The 16,802-nt window shown below is 32.6% G+C and overlaps 1 protein-coding gene across 1 annotated transcript; it reads right to left on the bottom strand.

The window, feature by feature from the left end:
- Positions 1-8,809: 8,809 nt before the first annotated feature.
- Positions 8,810-14,886, bottom strand: LOC113845853 (far upstream element-binding protein 1-like). The gene is made up of 6 exons (XM_027473500.1): positions 14,532-14,886; positions 14,107-14,408; positions 13,659-13,748; positions 13,476-13,547; positions 13,170-13,289; positions 8,810-10,374 (listed from the first exon to the last, which is right to left on the bottom strand). Exons 1-6 carry the CDS (start codon positions 14,800-14,802, stop codon positions 9,199-9,201), a joined length of 2,031 nt encoding a protein of 676 aa, XP_027329301.1. The 5' UTR covers positions 14,803-14,886; the 3' UTR covers positions 8,810-9,198.
- Between the last annotated feature and the right edge of the window lie 1,916 nt (positions 14,887-16,802).

Here is a 16,802-nt window from a genome sequence, read left to right as displayed (position 1 = left end):
CAAATTAATATAAATATTAATATTAATGTTAAAAAATCTAACATTCATTACAAAGTGTATATTTATTCCCAAGTGTGTATATTTTATTTGTGTGACCTAGTTAACAAGCATCATGTATGGTAAAAAATAATAATAAAAAGGTTAATTAATACTTATATTTTCAATCAAAATTTTATTTAATTTATAGACTAAAAAATAAAAATATACTTTTCTTAAAATAATGTAAAGTGATTCTTATTGGCTAGTTTGTATTTAAAATGAAATTATAACAACATAATATGAACTACTTTGCATTATTTAAAAATTATAAAGATCTATATGGAAAAGTTTAAACAAAAAAACTAAGCTAAATTTTAAAGTGAAATTATAGAATCCAAGTAATGATTTATTTAAGAATGAATTAGTATGGGAAGCATAAGACTAATTAAAATATTTAATTAATTAATTTTTCTGCAGATGCTCGGATTATTTATTTTAAAACTAGAAAGACCAATCATCCGAATTTATTAAAAAAATGTAGGGATGGAATTACTTACGTTAGCACAACTCAATATAATATATCAATGGGTCGATTCCCCCCTCCCCTCTGGTTTTTGTTATAATTTTTCGTAATTAAATAAAGGATTAGAACGGTCACAGATTGATGTCACGAATAAGTATGGCTCAATTTGTAATCGTAACATGTATTTTTGTAATCCTGTACTGAGTTTTCAGGTTTTATGAACGCCAGCCTTCAAAATTATAAAATAAGAAAGTTAGATTCACAAGACACTCGAACTAAAATTAGTATTGATATATACAAGTGGATACGGCATAAAAGTATCTGAATCTTTTACAATTTTGGTGCCGTCATAACTTTGGAGTTTAAATTTATTATGTAAAAAAATAATTTTTATTTAAATAAAAATTTATTTAAATGAATTTAATAAATCATGATATCTTGATTATACTGAAGTATAATTTATGAAAGATGCTTTCAACTTATTACTAATTATTTTTATGATTTTTTTTAATAATTCAAATTTCAAACATCCCAATACATGGTGCAAAAACTCATCATCCATTTAACATACTAAGGTTTAACCTAATCACAATAGAACAAAATCACCATGTTTGAATATTAAGATTAGAATTAATAGAAAATTAATACAATCCAAATTTTAAAACTTTATTTTTGGGTGTAGCAACATATGGATGGGTTTTGATACTAAAAGGAAAAAAAATGCAATTACGAGTATTCATGTTTCCTGTAAATAATTTTCTAGGATGAGTATATTCGTGTTTCTTAAGAATAATTTTCTAAAATGAAGAAGCATTGAGTTTTGTGCCATCCTGAAGCTCCTACTTTGCAGACTAATAAATATTGTATTAGACACATGTTAGATAGCCATTAAAGGAAAATAAAGATTTCTCAAATTTTTTTAATTTAAAGAAGATAAAGTTAGGATTTATTTTGTAATTTTAGTTTAAGTAAATTTTTTATTTAAATAAAATTTATTGTTTGCTAAATTTGCTTAAGCAAATCATTTTAGCTTAAATAAAAATTTCTTATTTGCTTAAACAAAATTAATTTACTTAAGCAAATTTAGAGTCATGTTCAGTGTTCCCTTTATATAATAATATTCTCCCATGAGTCTGTTTTCATTATATATGAGAAAAGTATGATCATAATTTCATTGATCATAACATTATGGTATTGATCATATTTATCTTCTCACAAATGTGTTTGAAATATTTATAAGTCACAAATGTTATTGGCTTGTTACGATTGCCATTTATATTTCAACCACAAAAGCTATGAATTGCTCCTTTTTCATGTGGAAAAAATGCTTGAACTCCATGAAAGGACAAATTCTCATATGATCCTCTATTATACTTACAATTGGCCATAATACGAAAAAGGGGAAAGAAAGACGAGAATATGAGATGCATCACATTTTTCTCAAACTTAAAAAGGAATATAGAATTGTGCCATCATCTGTTATTATTTTTTGTTTCTTACTTTATGTGACTACAATCATCAACCTGACTAGTTAATATATGATCACTCCCTTATTATAAATTAAAACAAATATTACGAATATGAAACAGAACTATAAATGACTTGAAGCTAAATATTATGTTTTCACAACGAGCAAAAATATGGTTTAAATTTTCTACCTGACTTGATTACATATTTTTGAAAATTGCATCCTCCTTTTGCTTTAGTGCTTGTTTATTTTAACTTTTGCCTTAGAAGAATTAATTTTTATTTTAAAATAAACATTTATGATTAAGAAATTATATGCTACAACGCATGTTGGATGAAAACTATTATGTTCAATTTCAAAATAATTTGCCTTTATGGAAAAACCACATATGTAAACACAATTGGACGTAGTAATGTATCTAAAAATAAAAATAAAAATATTTTTAAATTTTCTAAAGCTTTTTCATAAAATAATTAATTGCTTTTATATAAAAGGGCAAACTAGGCATGAGATAAATCTTAAAATTCTAAAAATATAAACTTTTGTTCTTGTGTACATAGGCTAGATGAGAACACAAAAGCAAGTAACTACTAACTCGTCTATTATAGCACTTGCAAACTTGTCCAATAAAAAACAGGTTCAACTTCTACATCTAGTGTTAAGATTGGAAGCATAGTTAGACAAATTGCCACTTAATGTTCATAAATTTTAAAATATTTACTCTTAGAAGCTAAGCATGTTGTTTTAAGAAGTAAATTTGAATAAATTTTAAAATGTTATTAACATCGGTAAATTTTCTACCGTTTTGGTGAAAATGGTCATATTCTTATTATTATTTTGATGTTTATTTTCTTGCTTTTATTGCCTTTGTTTTGTTTGTCAGTGTCGTGAAGGCTCACGACATTATATTTTATTAATAAAGTGACTTACAAGTTAATTTCCTGGAAATGGAATGAAATGGAAGTCGTTGACGAAGATCAAGCATGCATACAGTCCATTGCACAAGGGAACATGTGTACAATTAACGATAACAAGAAATTTCTGGTTTATTTGCTAATATGATTCAAATAATAGTATGATTATTTTTATTAAAAGACATTTGCATTTATTATTTAGTTCATGTTGGAATACTTCACAACGTGAGCAAAACAGACCTAAGTTGCAAAACAAAAAGACCATAATGTGGGTCTATATAAACAAATATATAAAAATGGTAAAAGAGAATAGTGGGAAAAAGGTGAAGGGGGTATATAGCTGCTTGAAATTTGAAGAAAACCATAGAAGCGAAGGTTTCTTCAATCGTGAATAAGTAGCCGAATTAGATATAGGCACTGTGCAAAAGGTGGATTGTTTAGCGAAGAGGTAACAAACACCCGTGTCTGACTTAAGTGCCAATAATAACAATAATAATAATAGTCAGAGTAAGAATTTAACCAGAGATTGTGTCTTGAAACAAATGAGTACTGATTTCAAGGATCTTCAACTGGTTTTATTCATTTTGGCTCTAAGCGGCAGTCAGGTAGCCATTGAATAAGCTCCTGCTGTTGACTCTATTATAGAGCCTTCACACGTTTCCTTAATTGCATCAACACAAATTGGGAGAGAGAAGAAATACAAGCACAAACTTACCTCACAACAATCGAATGCTATCAGAAGAAGGGAGCCGAGACCTCCTTTCTTCAATTGCAGAGCATTTGTTTCACTGTCAAGCTTTATATACTTGTGCTCAAAACCCTAATGCCGTTTCCGCACACCAAACCCCATTTAATAGATCCAAATGAATTTGGGCCTTCTGCTTTTGGGCCTGGTTAATTTCATTCAAGACAATTTGGACCTTATGCATTATGATATTCATTATTCATCGATTTCTAAACGTGACTAATACCCTCTAGAATCTTATTTTCGAAAAATACAAAAAAAGGGGGTAGTGTGGTTAAATAAATTGCAGAACAAAAAGAAAAAATCATTATTCATTAATTGTTAGCCTCGCGACCCAAAAAACCAAAAACATTTTTTCTTTAGATAGTTTATGGGCTTTCTGAAATAGATTCTAACACATGGGAACTCCGTTGTCTCTTTTTATTATTATTTAGGCTGTTGCTGGAGCCTGGAGTGGTGAGATTTTTATATCTCATAACACGTCATTGCTACTCGAATTATAAGGAATCCATACATCAGAAATCCTTGTCGATGTGTAGTCCATACTATTGATGATTCACAATCTATGACGGCGACGAAAGACTGTGTCCCGAATGATGTTAAGCGTTGTTGTTCAATATTTTCCCTAAACCAGAAAGCTTGCTTATTGTAATTTTAACATTTTGATACTGTTTGGTGTCAGAATAAAATCATTCGTTGGCATTTATATCATCGGTTACCCAAAATTGATTTATTAATTTAAATATAAGATATAAAAGTTATAATTACGGTTAATATGTTATTTGTTGCAATTTTATGGAAGTATGAGTTTTGAAAAAATTGATGACGGTGATTTTTGAAGAGTCTATAATATTTAAATATGTTATCCATCATGAATAGTAGAGTTAAGGTTTTGACGAGAGATTTGGAGGAATCTTTACCATTGTCAGCTGCACCAGAGTGAGGAAGAATTTTTTCAAAGCGGGAAACTCACTACTAGCGATTTTTGAAGCTATATAATGATCTTTTTTGCCATAAAATCATGCGTGGAGAGAATGTAAAAGACAGAAATTAAGGTGAAAGAGCAAAGAAAGAACCGACGAAGAAGAGAAAAAGAGTGAAAAAATAGAAAAATTCAAAAAAACATATAGTTTAAATTTTTTCAAAAATATATTGATTAACAAATTCTTTCAGTATTGTTTGTGATACAACTATGGATTTGTAGAAGCACGTCTCAGAATTAATACAAGCTAAAAATATAAGTAATTTTTATTATTTATGTTATTAAAATATAATTTTATAATTATGGCTAGTTATTAAATATTAGTATTTAGTTATTAAATATCTAATATGATTAAATATTTTAAAATGATGATAATTTAAATAATATATTTAATGATTAATTATTTTTTTATGTCACTTAATGAGACTATTACGACATCATTACTTAGCGATAACACCACTTAGACCTAAAATATATCACATTTTACAGAATGCTGAACTTTATCGTGTTGCACAAATATGTCAAATGCATATAAATGATGGGTTTGTAAATGTACTTGTTGAATGTTGGAGACAAGAAATACATACATTCCATCTTTCTTGTGGACATTAGAAAATGTTGCTATGTTGCTTGGACTGCGAATCAATTGTCTACCTGTTAGTGGTTCTACTAATCCAAATACTATAACATTGTAGGATATGTGTGAACAGTTACTAGGTAGTCGGCCTGTATCTAACAATGTTGAAGGTTCAGAAATAAGATTGAAGTGGATCACGCAACATTTTAGTTGGCTTTGTACTAATTCTGACCATAGGATAGCATAACATGTTTGTGGATACATACTTTCTTTGTTAGGACATGTTCTAATGCCGAATAAAAGTAATTCAGTAGTCCATGGAAAATTCTCACAGTTGTTTGTGAATGTTGATGAAATTGGAATATATAGTTGGGGTTCAGCATGTCTTACCTTTCTATATAAAGGTCTAGATCATGGTTCACGACAAGATGCTAAAGAAATTTGTGGATGCTTAATACTGCTTTAGGTATGGGCATGGCACTGGCTCCCGTGATTTGCTCCAATACCTAGTGAACCAATAATATTTCCACTTTCACTTAGATGGCGACACATTCGATATCCAACCAAACACTCCATATAGAGACATTGGAAATGTTAGAGTGGCATTAGATAAAATGGAACTTCACGAGGTACCAGTTAACATATATTAACTCTTATTAAATAATTTTGTACCTCTTTCACATTACTAAGGTATATATAATATATTTTGTGTTAATGTAGTTTTTATGGCGACTATATGAAGATGAAGTTATTAATGCAGTTATTCCAGATGACGTGAGAGGCGTCTATTGTGGCCAACTGTAAACCCATTTATATGTTTTGATATTGTAGAGTGGCATACTGACCGTGTAATGCGTCAATATGGATTTGCTCAACCTATTCTTTTTTCGTCCCAAAGTCTTGAGGGAGTCCACAACAAAGACTTGCATGGTTTAAGAGAACCAAAGAATTGGAGATTAATACATGATGATTGGGTGGGAACAACGATATTAACATATATTAGAAGGAATGTCAATTGACAACTATTACCCTTCGAATGAGTATTGGAGTTGGTACACAATTTATACAATGAATTGGTGCCCTAGAAATGGAGCAGCCACAATCTCAACAACAACAGTGTCTGTTAAAGCAAAATTTCATGTCTCCGATTCCACCATCCTCAGTTCAACCAAATGAGGAGTTTTATTAGTCACTGCACATGAACCAATGGCATCCATTTCATAGGATGAACAACTCCAACCTTCATGTATGTCTGTGGATAGAAGAGATATTTGTCGTGGCTCCAAAAGTAGAGGTCACAGGGAAGGAGATCTGTTAATTGTAGCACTGGAAGTGTCATGTCTCATGGGTTTCTATGCACATATGATTGTCGTTGATGATGACACACATTGCCAAGACATTCCTCACTCTGGAATTGATCTTAATGAGAACGCAACCATAGAAGAAACAAATATTAATGAAGAAGTTTATCAACTAGAACTAGTTACTCCAAGTGAGCATTGTTCCATACTAATCATGTCATGGGAGATGACACAACAGACATTTATAGGTGCATCTGCAAATGTGTCAAATGTAGAAGCTACATCATATGAAGAAGAGACAAGCAATGCCACAGATAAGTAGGGTATAGAGGATGATGGACCTAGAGGAGGAAGACGAAGGGGCTTTTTTTCACACATGTTACATCTGTTTACTCATGCCCTTACGAGTTGGTACACAATCTTCACAAAAAATTGGCAGCAATGTGTCTGATACAATACATATGGAATGCCTTTGGAAGTTCCCACTGTTCATTGCTTTGTCTTATTGCTACATTACTTGACTCGTGACGATCAGAAATAATACCAACGTCATATTGCGTCACGACATATCTGTGCAAATTATCAAGAAAAAATTGTCAACCATCTGTAGTTTCTCCCTCAATAATAGCAAAGGCAATTGGTAATATATTTTGGTTGCTATCTTGTGCAACTGCCACTAATAAAGCTTCTTTGTATTTTTCATATAAATGTGTCCCATCAAATCAAAACTCCAAAAAATTCTACGAAATATTTGAACATCAGGAACTTGGTTATCATTGTGATAAGCTTGAACAACATCCAACTGAACAACTGATACTCGAACAACATCACACATTGCTATATACCATTGCAGGCTTCATATGAGGCTTTCCACTGACCAAATACATTTTTAATTGTTTTTTGTTTTACCATTCATGCTTTCCGATATGTTGTTGTGTATCCATATTGAGCTCAAACTTCACTAATCACCAATTTTATCTTAAAAGAAGGGTCAGATTCAATCATTGGCTTAATACATTCTGCAATTGTTTCTGCATCCAACTTTTTATGATCTTGTGAAATCTTTGCCCGAGTACAACTATGTGGCCTACTATACTTTCTAATTTCCTAAAAATACTTGTTCTTCCTGAAACTAGCCCGAATAAGTCACTCACAATCTATGTCATAACTAACACATTTACAATAAAACGTATTTAGTTCAGACTTGAAAACTTTGTAGTCCACTTCTTTTGATATACTATAACTCTTAATTTTTCGTACAACAGCTTCCTTGTCATTAAATTGTATTCTAACATACAATTCTCCATCTACGTCACAATGACCTATAAAAAAAAAAACTAAATATCATTCACACAACTAAAGATAAATTTATTACTGCAAATATAATAAAACATGTCAACATACCTAAGTTAGCATACTCTGAAAATTCAGGAACTTGCATAGCATTAAGATATAAAACATACATGAATGATGGAACCCCAGACATATGTTAGTTAATCACTGAGTTTGATAAATGAGAGTCCTCATCATCTACATCATCATCTAAACTATCATCATCACTATCCTCACCACTTTCATAATCTCTTTCAAAGTCGTCATCGTCGCTTTCGACGTTGTTTTGTTCTTGTTCAACATTTCTATTAGAAACAACACTCGCATATGCACCAACTATAATTTGTTTAAAAACAACATACAACTCAATTAAAGGATTTTGGTCATAACGTTCGTAATAAATCTGAAACATTTGTTAAATATCATCATCGTTGTTTATTGTCATTACTTGGTATTACATGAAACCTCCAAAAATAGAAATTGAACACATGTAGATTATTCTCTCCACTATTTTTAGAATCTCCACATTAATATATTGACAAAATCAATATTTAAATGATTCAAATAATATATTATAAGAAATATAAATATAAATTGACTTCTCACACGTAAATTTCACCTTCACTCTGTTTGAAACAATATTATCATTAAAGTAAACTATTTTATTTGTATTCATTTTTTCTTCAACTATAAAGTATAAGAAAGAATAATTCAAAAATGAAGAATAAAAAACTTTTAAGATACACTTCGCTATAAATATAATTAAATTATATATAAACAAATTCTTTTAGAACTTGTAAATGACAATTTTTCTTTAAAAAAGTTGCAAGTGACAATTTTTGAATGAATAAAAGCACTTTTCAACTCTAAAATCGCCAACAGCAAGTTTTAACTCCATAAAAAGATTTACTTTTTTATTTTTTATTTGAAATCCCATATATATATATATATATTGATGACAAATCCATATCCAGGTCCTTTCGTGGTAAAAATGCCATATTTAAAAAAATGACCCCCTAAAAGTTTAGGAAAAGTTCTGAGAGAAATTATCATTCAACTGCCAAGGTTTCTTCGGTCGTCCAAAGGTGTACTTGGGTACGACGTTGGTGATGGATATCCCTCACGCAAAATCGTAGACATCCAGGTATACTGCATAATCATTTATGACTTAATTGCTTCCATTTCACGCTTGGTAGTTGACTTAATTCTTGCAGCAGTGTGCACGCAAACTTCAGAAATTTTAACTACTACTTGTAAAATAGGATAGAGTTAATTCATACATCTCAACACTTCAAAGCTATGTAAATGTGTCACTACACCAGAAAATACTATAAGACAGTTGATTCAGAAATCCAAAATTAACAAACTACTGATATATCAACTCTGAGGTGATGTTTTAGCAACACTACCCTGTTGAGCAGTAGGTGCAGGTGCTCCATCATAGCTTCCACGAGGAGTGCCACCACCTGCATTACCGTCACTAGAATATACTGGTGGCTGAGGGTAACCAGCACCATAAGAACTGTTGCCATATGATGGTGGAGCCTGACCATAACCAGGTTGACCACCAGCTGGAGCACCATATGATGGGGGACCATACCCTGGTTGTGCAGCACCACCGAAACCAGACGGTGGGGCTCTCTGAGGACCTGTTTCTTGTTGGGCATACCCAGAAGGTGGAGGCTGGGAAGGAGGATATCCTGATTGCAAAGGGGCAGATTGACCATAGCCTCCTGCTGTGTTAGGTGATTGTGATTGTCCATATACAGGAGGTGTGCCACTAGGCTTTTGGGTCTGAGGGGGTCCGTAACTAGGTCCATAACTAGACTGTACTGGAGGTTGACTGCCATAACCTGGTTGGGAGGTTGGGGGCACCCCATAGCCTGGCTGAACAGCTCCTTGTGGTGGATAGTTGGCAGCATTTGGGCTAGGTTGTTGGCTGGTACCGTAACCTTGGGACATTGAAGGTTGAACAGGTGGAACTTGGCTTGAATCCCCCTGTGATCCATAATTGGGAGTGTGGCCCTCTTGAGCTGGGTTGCTCCCCACACCATAGCCAGAGGCTGAGCTATAGCCTTGCTGCTGATCGTATGATGGTGGCTGACCATACCCTGATTGTGGGGGCATGTGATATGCACCATAGCCATCCTGAGCATAGCCTTGTCCTGGTTGGTTATAACCAGAGGAAGGTGGTTGACTGTAATTGTAAGCAGTCCCATCAGCTGGAGGTGCAGGACCGCCAGGATTTTGCTGCTGCTGAGATAGAGGCTGTTGACCATAGTAATCATATCCGCCATGAGCAGACTGCTGAGGAGGGGCAGTGGACTGATCCCAATTGGTGGAATATCCACCAGATGACTGGGGAGGATAGCCTGCATATGGTGGCTGAGACATATTATACTGGGGTGATGGACCAGAATATCCTCCAGGCTGCACATAGCCATAACCAGGTTGTTGCATAGGAGCAGGAGGGGGAACCCAGCTAGTGGGTGGCCGGGCTTGGTAACCTTGCTGAGAATAACCACCAGACATTGCTGGATTTCTAAGACGATTCTGCAAAAAGAAAAATTGTAACCACAAATTAAAAAAAGTTAACTCACCCATGATGTGAACGTACATACAGCAACAGATGCACAAACAAATAGACAAATAAAACATACATCACTAAAAATCAACACAAATAACACAAGATGAAGGGTATATGTACATTAACAGATTCCATACAGCATCAGAAAGGGGTATAAAGGCCAACATACCGTACTGGTTTGTGATATAACTGAGTTACTCCAGCAGAAGCACACCCTCCCTATTCGAAATGAATGGGTACAAAAAGGAAAGCATAGGCAATAGAAGCAACAAGCATATGATCTTGCCTCAAAAGGCAATCCACTATATAGTATCTCAAAATATTGAAATCTTATATTCCAGTTGTTACATTATAAATCATTCACAGTAATTTAACAACCTAAGATTATGGACTAATCAATAACTGGATAAATACGAGCATCCATAAATCCAAAATATACAAACCGTCAAGACAATTTCTCTTTGCTCCAAGTAAATAGAAAATTGCCCTCTCAAACTTCCCTCCACCCAGTCTACGAGATCAACCTTAAAAGAACCATCAATAAAAGGTACAAATACCCAACAGCTATCTGTATTGAAAGGGAATCCAAGGAGAAAGACAAGTGGAGACACAAAATTTGCTAAGTGCAGAGTCAACAAAGATTTATGGAGCCAATGATGGACAAATTTTAATCTTAAAAAAAAAAGAAAAGAAAGCAAAGCGCTATGATGAACTGACAATAAGGAGGCAGAAGTAGAGGTACATCTGAAGCAATAAAATAACATTACTCATGAAATGTACAATCTATAATACAAAAAACACATAAGAAACAGATGACAAATATTTAACAGGAAAAAAAACAAATTATATACAATAGTAGAAATAACAGGATAGGTTAAAAAGTTATGAACTTTAGAACAGAAAGTTTTTATGTAAGCATGCCAAACATAAGTCCAGCACAAGACACACGGAAAAAACAATATGTCAAATATATAACAGTTCTTTCAAGCAATGAAAGGAAAGCACAAATAGCACTGACTAACAGAATGTCAATATATGAATGAGATAATTGTTAGTTGGAACAACTAGAAGAATACAAAAAGGGCAGGAATGATAATGTAAAGGGGGGAAGTGTTAAGATCATTATAATGGACAATTTGCAGGTTACTATGCCAAATATAATCCCAGCATAAGACACCAGGGCAAATAATTATAAGAAATGAACTGAGAGGCACAAGTGGCATTGTCTAAAAGGAAGTCAATATGATAATTCATATACAGTCCAATTATGACAAGGTATAGACATCAATACGAGACTTACTGCCCTCTAATAAATATCAAATCTGAGAATTAGAACCATACCATTGCATGCTGAGGGAACACCAACAAAGGGATTCCATGTTGGTGTCACTAATGGTCCAATATAAACTAACCCTACATAAGTCCCAATAGCAAGATCAGTCATATAGGATTCAGTAGTTAATAGATATAGACCATGGTTCAACAGGCTATAATCCCAATGAGTATCCACTTTGACACAAATATATTGCATTAAGGTAACTTTGACGTCCCCAAGAACCTAAATCACAGCACATGGCTGGTGGCAAAACTCAACCAAAGCTTAAAACAGTTCCGTGTAAAAGATTAGTGTATTCGTCTATAAAATTGATCTGTCATTTTCTAAAATATACACCTTGGCCATCCTTCTCAATCAATTGTATGAATATATATATTGAGTAGTCAGTACAGATGTATTTAAGTATTTCCTTAAAGACTACACACACACAAACAGGAGTTAGCAAGAGCTAGAAGACCCTGAAAGTTCAATGCAATTATTCTCAAGAAACTGGATCATACCACCAAAATAATGGTCAATGCATGCTACTCCAGTATCCATGTCATAATTAAACTAGATACAGCACAAATTTTAAGGCAAAGGAAGTACGTGCCACAATGACAACTACTCCAGGGGCTTGCTCCGTTATCAGATTTCAACTTAGAAGAGAATGCAGCTACACTGTAGAGATTAACAGTAAAACACATTGGATATTCTAAATTTAATGTTTCTTCTAATTTTATGCACATATCAATATGATGACACAGACTTGAAAGATTCAGCAGTGAAAAAAAAAATGGAGCCAGAACACTAGTAAAGGATGTGAAACTATGTAGTCTTCTGCATTTTATAGGAATGTAATAACAGAAAATATAGATATCACTTGTCAGAGACAAAAATATCTTGGCCATGAAAAAATAGCCATATCCTTGCACTTTGATTTGCAGCTAAGCTTCAAGCAAATAGAAAATAAGTTTACAATAACAAGCATGATATGAAACCACATCATTAGTAAGAACTAAGAATTACTGACAACGTATGGCCAAAATAAGTTATAATCATCTCATGCTTTACCACTGAATTATGATTTTTTATTGCCCCTGCAATAAATGAATACAAGCATTCATCACAGAAAAAGTACTATGATTACAGGAATCATAAGGTATAGTTCTAAGTTTAAAGATTGCAATAAATTAATAAAGATCCATTTCGCAATAATAAGAATGGTACCCATCAATCAATCAGTAAGCAAAGACATTAATTCAGACATAAATTCATCCTGTTTAATCAAACTCAACCATTTTGCACAATGATTAAACATGAATATAGAAACAACCCAATGCAGATCAAAATCCAACTAGTAAACAAATTAGACTTGGCACATGGCAAGCAAAACAAGCTATACCAAGGCCAAATCCATCAAAACAGGAAGGGTACTGAACATACCTCTCCACTGATGACTTGATTAACCACTTGTTTTGCAGACTCAATCTGTTCAGGGGTCCCTTCAATTTTTAATGTTCTTTCAGTAGATGTGTCACCTGGTGGAAGGTGAAGAGGAATCACCTGAAACAGACAAAAAAAGAAACACTATACATTGTGAAACAACAATAATAAATGGGAATTCAACATCATGTAGTAACCAAAAAGTAATGGTAAAGTCACATGAAAAATAATGATGACAAGAATTAGCCTCTATCATCACATTTCACAAGCAGAATGAAATTAAGACAATAAAACTTGAGAGTAAACCTGAATTCTTGCTCCAGTAGAAGCTTGCATATTCTTTATTGTTTCTCCTCCTTTACCAATTACAAGACCAACCTGTAGAAAATGTGACAAACCACCCAAGCCAAAACAAATCCAAAAAAGAATTAAAAAAAACACTTAACATAATACATAAGGCATTCATTTTTACACAACCCCTTTGCACACCTTGTTATTCGGGATTTTCATCACAAACTCATCAGACCCAGCTTGCCCAGCTAGTCGTCGTGCAACAATGCCGGAACCTCCAGCTTCAGCCTGTTAAAAACACAAAGTTAGAACAAATTCTCATTTTCTTAAAATCCACTTGTGATGTTACAGTTTTTCTAATGAGCGCCATGAGCAGATGATAAGAAACGAGCTAACAACAAAATGTTTTCAAGTGAAAATAAATGTATTTTTTTAAAATTGAAATCGCAAAAGTCACTCAACATTATTCTATTACTTCACAAACAAGCCAAGACAGACACATGCAACTGGAATTTAGAGCCAAAACAATCTATTATAGTTAAAACTGACATAGAATACACAAGAGTTTTACTTCACATTCCAACACAAAAAATGACAAAGCTGACAAATCTTGATAGAATAAAAGAAAGTGGGGGTTAGAGGATACCTCAGTAAGAACTTCGTTAATGAGCTTCTCAGCAGAGGCAATAGCATCAGGAGTGCCCATAAGCTCAACCATCCTAGTAGCAGAATTGGGATCCGCATCCATGTCACGAGTAACTTGAATTTTAGCACCAGATTGGAACTGAAGGTACTTTATAGTCTCACCACCCTTTCCAATAATAACACCCACTCTCCCATTCGGAATCTCAATCTTCTTATTCGCACCACCACCACCGGCACCACCCTGATGCGCGTACGAGACCGCCGAAGGTGAAATCGAAGGCGCCGAGTATTGAACCTTCACATCTACAACCACAAAAAATAAAAACATCAAATTAATTTTTAATGTTGTCACAAAAAAAAAAAAAAGACGCGATTATTTATCAAAAAACAAGCATGCAAGAAAGTGAGAGTAAAACCCTAACTAACCGATGGAGTCGAAGGAACCGTTATCGAGTTTGGGGCGTTTGGGGTCGAGTGCGGGAGCGCCGCTGAGGAGCCGAGCCGCGACTTCTTGGGCGCGTTGTTTGGCGAGTTCGATGCCGGTGGCGGCGGGTGGAGGGACACTGTTGTAAGAAGGTGGCGGCGCCGCCTCAGGTGTGTCGGAGAAGCCGGTGGGACGGTCATCGTTGTATTTGCGTTTCAAGGAGGGTGGGGTTGTTGTGTCGTTGTTAGCTGAATATGGGGATTCGTCGGCCATGGAAACTGAAGTGAAGAAGAAACCCTAGAAAGAGAAAGAAAGTGGATAGAGACTCGAGGTTTTGCAACTAATTTAGGTGCAAATGCAGGTTGATGACGTGAGTTTTTCTTTTATATTAAAAAAAAAAAATACTACGGAGCATAGTGAAATTGTATTTAACTTAAATAGTAAAATTTTTAAATAAACCCGTAATATTTGATTTTATTACATCAACACTTCTATTATAATAATATTAATTTTTTATCATAAAGTAGATTAAATTAAATTTTGTACAAGTAAATTTGTTTATTTAATAATTTTAATGTATAAAATTCGTATATTATTTTTCATAATGTATATTAAACTTTTTATTAAATTTAATATAAAATATTTAAAAATTAATTTAATCTATTAACTTTTTTAATTACCTACTTTAAGTTTTTTTTCATCTAGTCTTTTTATAAAGTAGCTATTAAATTATTTAAATAAATCTATATTTAAAATGATTACAAGACTTGTATATAATTAGGAAGTTTAGAGGTTTTATTTTTAAAAAAATTATTTATTATAATATTATAAATATATTATAATTCTTATGTATAAATTAATTAATACATTATTATAAAACTAAAAATCTTAAATATGTTAATATATAATATATAATAAACTTTTTTTTCTTCTCAAATATAGTATATTTATATAATTAAACATTTTAAAAAGTTTAAATTTTATATGTTATTTTAGTGACGAAATTTCATGTTTAATGAGTTTTTACCTATTGTCATCTCTAACTCAATCAAACTTTCTTTTTTTTTTTAATATTTTTTGTTTTTTCTTTTCACTTTCATTTTACCTATCATCTTTGTTATTTTTAAGATTGACTCGATCTCTTTTTCAATAATACTGTCAATTCTTGTTTGTCTAAACTATATTCTTGATGCTAATCCTCTATGCCTCCAAGCTCTTTCTCATTTCATTTACAAATGTTAAAAATTATGTCATTATTATTAGTTGACCCTAAATTTAACCAAGTTGAGCTGTAACATGAGATTTAAAGTTAGAAAAGAGAAAAAAAAAATGAAGAAAACCTAGTGAATAAGCATTTAGAGAGGTGCCACAAAAGAATGGAAATTGTTAATAAGAATGATATTTTGTCAATCTTTGCACCTTGGCTAACGATAATAACCCCTCTTTAGATAAGTTGATGGGTCTGAAGGATTTTGAAAATAGGATTTTGGTGTTGTGAATGTGGAGTTGTGCAAGTAGTGGTGTTTGTGGTGGATGAGAAAGAGAAGATTGTGATAAATGAGAAGGAAGAATGGGAGAAAGAATAGGTAAAGGTTTAGTACATGGTAGATACTTTGAAATAGACCAAAGTGGAGGAGAGGGGTAACAATGGCTAAGAAAAGCAGTAAATGGGATAAAGATGGGAGGGGTTGTCGATGATAGGAGCAGCAACAGTGGTGACAATTGGTCAAATTAATCATATGTGAAATGAGGTCGGTCATTTTAAAATTACAACAGTCAAAAATTAACATCGTTGTAACATACAAAAATGTTAATTTGACTAAAGTATTTGAAGGTTTGGCAAAGTCAATCATCAAATGGTTCATTTAATAATCTCAAAACCAATTTATCCCAACTTTATAATTTCAATGACTAATGTAAGAGTCTACTCTTAAATTATTGTAAAATATTTTTATTTTTAAAAATATAAAATAAAATTAATATAAACATTTAAATTTGTTATTTTTTTTTTATCTAAATAGATAAATCGTACTAGGATGAAACGACTTGTAATTTACAAATATACCACAAACATAAACATATTTGTTAAACAAACCAAACAAAATATAAATTGTTAAATAGTTGTACGTGTAAACACAATATCTATATGCTTAAGTTAATACGAGGCATCCTCAATGAAAGGATAATAACTTTTTGCATATAATTTTAGTTTATGAAAATTATGTTCATTTCATATAACTTTTTCAGATATATTCAATAAAAAACTTAATGTG

Source organism: Abrus precatorius, unplaced genomic scaffold (assembly GCF_003935025.1).
Source record: "Abrus precatorius isolate BTA unplaced genomic scaffold, Abrus_2018 Scaffold8, whole genome shotgun sequence".
Classification (NCBI taxonomy): Eukaryota; Viridiplantae; Streptophyta; class Magnoliopsida; order Fabales; family Fabaceae; genus Abrus; species Abrus precatorius.
The sequence above is the reverse complement of the archived record's forward strand: the minus strand, read 5'-3'. Positions and strand labels throughout refer to the sequence as shown.

Bases quoted from the DNA above. Each gene is read 5' to 3' on its own strand.
- LOC113845853 (XM_027473500.1), bottom strand. From the start codon at position 14,802: ATGGCCGACGAATCCCCATATTCAGCTAACAACGACACAACAACCCCA. The intron at 13,749-14,106 runs GTATCCTCTAAC...TGTTTTTAACAG, and splicing joins TTAACGAAGTTCTTACTGAG to GCTGAAGCTGGAGGTTCCGG. The intron at 10,375-13,169 runs GTATGTTCAGTA...TTCTTTTTGCAG, and splicing joins ATCAAGTCATCAGTGGAGAG to AATCGTCTTAGAAATCCAGC.